Source organism: Chanodichthys erythropterus, chromosome 8 (assembly GCF_024489055.1).
Source record: "Chanodichthys erythropterus isolate Z2021 chromosome 8, ASM2448905v1, whole genome shotgun sequence".
NCBI lineage: Eukaryota > Metazoa > Chordata > Actinopteri > Cypriniformes > Xenocyprididae > Chanodichthys > Chanodichthys erythropterus.
The window spans coordinates 35,733,241-35,738,236 of NC_090228.1; the positions used below are offsets into that span (position 1 = coordinate 35,733,241).

General features: G+C 36.6%; 1 protein-coding gene across 3 annotated transcripts; it reads left to right on the plus strand.

Annotated features, from left to right (window-relative positions):
• Positions 1 to 747: 747 nt before the first annotated feature.
• LOC137024832 (zinc finger MYM-type protein 1-like) lies at positions 748 to 4,770 on the plus strand. Of its 3 annotated transcripts, XM_067392751.1 has the most exons (3): positions 748 to 981; positions 1,263 to 1,532; positions 2,052 to 4,770. In XM_067392751.1, the coding sequence occupies exons 2-3, from the start codon at positions 1,274 to 1,276 to the stop codon at positions 4,214 to 4,216; spliced, it is 2,424 nt and encodes an 807-aa protein (XP_067248852.1). In that variant the 5' UTR covers positions 748 to 981; positions 1,263 to 1,273; the 3' UTR covers positions 4,217 to 4,770. The 3 variants fall into 3 exon arrangements, with proteins under 3 accessions (XP_067248852.1, XP_067248853.1, XP_067248851.1); XM_067392752.1 differs by lacking the exon at positions 1,263 to 1,532; XM_067392750.1 differs by lacking the exon at positions 748 to 981 and having other exon boundaries at positions 989 to 1,532.
• The last annotated feature ends 226 nt before the right edge of the window (positions 4,771 to 4,996 follow it).

Consider the following 4,996-nt stretch of genomic DNA (forward strand, 5'->3'; position numbering starts at 1 on the left):
TAAACATTTTAGTCAGTTTCTTTTTCTCTCATTCCAAAATTATATACAGATGGTTAGTTATTAAATCCCGGCCACAACAGCATCAGAAGAACACAAAGCTGAACCAAACACACTGTCGCTTCTTCTGATCTTCACACAATCATTTCTGAACAGCACAGGTCTGACATTAGATGACTGAACATGTGCAGACTCTGATGATTTGATCAAAGTAATGAATGTGATTACCTGTACGCTGAAGTGGTTGGGGTGTGTTTGTCTCTGTCCTGAAGTCATGATCTCTCACATATTCTGCACTCTCATATATTACTGCTGTCATCTCCATTCTGTCTGTGTTCATTCTCTCAGACTCAGTCCTGATCACATCTTCATAAATACCATCAGACATTTCTGCTCTTTAACTGTCAAACATTAAATGATCTTGTTCCTTGTTCATTGTAGATGTAGTCAGCACTCGTCTTCTTTTTAAAGCTAGTGACAAACAAACTTGTGGTCAATGTGTGAAAACAAAAACGTGACATCAGACTCTTAAAGTTGACATGAAACAGAAGTTGTGAAAGTCTTTCTATATCTGAGTGAAACTCGACCATTGCTATTGCTCTTGTAACCCATCAAGGGCGGTTCTAGGGGGGGGCCAGGGGGGGCCAGTGCCCCTGTGACAACAAGCTTGGACCCCCTTGTGGCCCCCCTAAATCTGGAGTGTGAAATAATTTTTACAAAACTGCTTTTTTTTTTGTTTTTTTGTTTTTGTTTTTTTGCGATCGTTGTTTTTTACATCCGTTATTAGACACAGTCTATGATTAGACAGTAGCAACGCGGAACAGAAATGTAACCCACACATTTTCTAGAGGGAGGGACTGATTAAAGCGGAACACAACAGTATCGTAGAACATGCATCTGCAAGTTTTTTTCTACTCAGAAGTTGGTGGAAGATTTGCGCGAATATTATAGTTGAATACTTCAAGCAAAGAAGGAAATATAGAGGTGAGTAAAGTTGTTTATATTTTTTATTTGTATTAAATGCAATACAGAAGTAATGCATATGTAAATGCATAAAGTTAGATCAGCTAATTTTTTGCCGTTTGTTAGCTTGTGGCAGTTTGAAAAGGGATAAAATATATGATCAACAAACTCATGGTTCTGAGTGTTTTTACTCGGTAAACGAGTTGTAACATTAAATGTTTAGACATAGTTACCTGGCAAGTCAGTTATTTTCAGTAAATTAATTCATAAGTTTCTTGGTCCCCATTGCTTTTGCTCTATAGTTCTCACCAAAATGAAGAGAAAGAAAGACATCATGTCGTTCTTCCAAAGAAAAGATAAGGTAGGCAGTGAGACAGAGCCAGATGGTTCAGGTGTGGAGAGAGCAAGAGAGAGCAGAGAGTCTGCAGAGAGAGAGCAGGAGGAGTTGTCCATTGGAGAGACTGAGAGTGAAGGAATAGTAGAGGAGGAAAGTGAGACAGATGGAGAGACTGAGGCTGAGAGTGATACACCAACAGAGGAGCCTTGTGTGTCCACTAGCAGTGGACCATCAGGTTTGTGCTGTTAAATACATCTGTAAAGCAGTGCAATAAGTCAGTTTATATGGTGTATAGAAATTAATCAGTTTGTGATTGAAATTAAATCTTATTTAACATGCTATGAGCTTGTGATATCAGATGGACTTCAGAAGTTGCCTGATGGTAATTATATATCTAAAACTAACCAAATACATACTTTTTATGATTTATGATTTTATCATACATTCAAGGTAAAAAAAAAAAAGAAAAAAGAAAAGAGAAGAAAAAACAGTAAACAAACAAATAAACAGGCATAAGTAATCACAACAGTAGTAAAAACAACAAAAAGACATGACAAAGAGTAAAAATGAAGGTGGTAAAATATATAAATACATTCTCATCAGCAAATAATGGAAAACTAAAAAATACCAAGATAGACAGATGAAGTAGTAAGTGCACTTAAAACTGAATTTTCAACATTTATGAATATAAAAACTATTTGCTGTAACGAAACGGGTATACTTTTATTATTTATATATATATTTTCTTTGGCAGATATCAGCAAATCCCGGGAAGAACCACCTGTGCAGCCAATGATGAATATATACCCAAGAACTCTGATGGGGGACCGGAGGAGGAGCTTCAAGGCAGCCTGGTACCATATCCACCCCTGGCTTGAATATTCCAAACAATCAGACTCTGTGTTTTGTTATGCCTGCAGGCATTTTAGCCCTCCCAAAGTCTCAGAGACAGTATTTGATTCAAAATTGGGTTTTAACAATTGGAAGAAGGCAACTTACAAACAGGGGGGATTTGCAATTCATGCAAGGTCTGAGCGGCACAAACAAGCAATGATTACATGGAGAGACTATCAGAAAGCTGTAAAAAGTAATGCAACACTGGTAAATGCCCTAAACAAGGAACACAACAAACAGGTTCAAGAAAATCGGGACTATATTAAAACAATAGGAGAAATACTACTACTTACAGCCACACAAAACATTGCACAAAGAGGACACGGTGAGTCTACAGAGTCAGATAATAAAGGGAACTTCATGGCAATCTTAGAAACAATAGCTAAGCATGACAAAACTGTGCAAAAAAGGCTGACTTCCATTCATAATGCAAAATATACCAGCAAAGGGATTCAGAATGAGGTTCTGAGTTGTTTGGCAGACATGGTTCGAACAAAAATTATAGAAGAAGTGAAAGACAGTGAGGTCTATAGCATAATGGCAGATGAAACAAAAGATGTAAAAAAAAAGGAGCAGATATCTCTAGTACTCAGGTACTATTTCAGTGGAGCTGTCCATGAGAGCTTTCTCCACTTTGAATCGGCTGATCGACTAGATGCAGCGGGGCTTACTGACAGAATCATACACATATTAGAAAGTCATGGTCTTGAATACAAAAACAACCTAGTAGGTCAAGCATATGACGGTGCTTCAGTTATGAGTGGGAAGCATTCAGGTGTCCAGGCACGCATTAAAGAACAAGCAAAGCATGCCTTTTACATCCACTGTAATGCACACTGTCTGAATTTAGTTTTAGTGGACACAGTCAAAGCTATCCCTGAGGTAGGAGAGTTCTTCTCCTTACTAGAAAGACTGTATGTCTTCACATCTGGGTCATATGTGCATCAAAAATGGCTGAGCATACAGAAAGAGATGTACCCAGGTGCACCAGCTAGAGAGCTTCAGAGACTAAGTGACACTCGCTGGGCATGTCGATATATGGCTCTACATACTATTATGGATAGATTGCCTGCCATTAAGCGAGTCCTGCAAGATATAGTCCAAGAACACAGTGGTGACAGATCTGTTGAGGCTAGAGGTCTGCTTGCACAGATAGATTTACAGTTCATTGTGTGCCTTGTTACCCTCCATAAAGTGTTTGGAGAAGCAAAATTTCTGTCAGATATGCTACAGTCTTCATCACTTGATCTGTCAAAGGCTGTTGATTTAGTTGAAGCCTTAGTTCAGACTTTGAATGACTACAGGGATGAGTCATTTTTTGATGACCTATGGAGTGAAGTGTTGAACACAGCTGAGCAATGTGATACTGCAGTACAGCCCCCTGCAAAACGACCAAAAAAGCTAAGCTCTCAATTTAATGCAGACTGTGTACTCAGTACAGTGGGTCAGAGGTCAGATTCAGAACGAGAAAAAGATAGTTTTCGTACAACCCTTTTCTACCCTGTTTTAGATCAGATGCTTAATGAGCTTAACAGAAGGTTTTCTAGCAAAAACTGTGAAATAATGACTGGCATCCAAACTCTAAACCCCACAAGTGATGTGTTTCTCAAAGAAAAGTCCCTGTTTCCATTTTCTAGAATGTATGAATCAAATATTGAGGACTTGGGGTATGAACTACATCAGTTCAGAAGAATTTTAGAAAGGAAAATACAGAGTGGCATGCAGAAACCCTCCAGTGTAGTAGAGCTGGCATTATTCATTGAACCTTATAAAGAAGTTTTCTTTGAGCTTTTTAAACTATGCAAGATAGCTGTTTCAATCCCTGTTAGTACCGCTTCTTGTGAACGGAGTTTTTCTGCACTAAAGCTGGTGAAAACCTATCTCAGGTCCACAATGTCAGATGACAGATTAAGCAATTTAGGTGTTCTAAGTATTGAGTCAAGGAGGGCAAAGGCCTTAAATCTAGATGAATTTGCTGATCTTTTTGCAAAAAAACACAAAAATCGTAGAATACAGTTACTGTGAATGATACTGAATCTGTAATGCAAATGTAAAAATATAATAGAAATGCAATTACAGTTAATGTGAATGATACTGAATATGTAATGCAAATGTAAAAATATAATTAAATCAAATAGTTACTGTGACTAATACTGAATATGTAATGCAAATGTAAAAATATAATTAAAATCAAATCGTTACTGTGACTAATACTGAATCTGTAATGCAAATGTAAAAATATAATAGAAATGCAATTACAGTTAATGTGAATGATACTGAATCTGTAATGCAAATGTAAAAATATAATAGAAATGCAATTACAGTTAATGTGAATGATACTGAATATGTAATGCAAATGTAAAAATATAATTAAAATCAAATCGTTACTGTGACTAATACTGAATATGTAATGCAAATGTAAAAAATAAAATTGAAATGCAAATACATTTTTGAATGATTATAAACATTGTATTTTGCCTGTTAATGCCTGCAGTGCAGTGAAGAAAATGATATGACAACAATAAGGTTTAAATATAACTGGCCCCTCTAACAGTACAACTGGCCCCAGCTTGGCCCCCCCAGTTGAAATGGTCTAGAACCGCCACTGTAACCCATGTTGAAATATGACATAAATAAGAATAAATAGTTTAAAAGCTGAAATTAAGTGATTCATCTAATGTAAATTAATTCATCAGGGTTAATTAAAAATGTTAATACAACAATTTAATGTTTAAGATTAAAAGTATGCCGACAGAAAATTCATGTCACTGCCCCTTTAAGGGATTAGTGACGTTAGATACAGCA

What these genes read in the sequence shown, in the direction of transcription:
- LOC137024832 (XM_067392751.1), top strand. Translation starts at nt 1,274, where the DNA reads ATGAAGAGAAAGAAAGACATCATGTCGTTCTTCCAAAGAAAAGATAAG. An exon ending in CACTAGCAGTGGACCATCAG is followed by an intron (nt 1,533 to 2,051) that starts GTTTGTGCTGTT and finishes TTTCTTTGGCAG; the next exon opens with ATATCAGCAAATCCCGGGAA.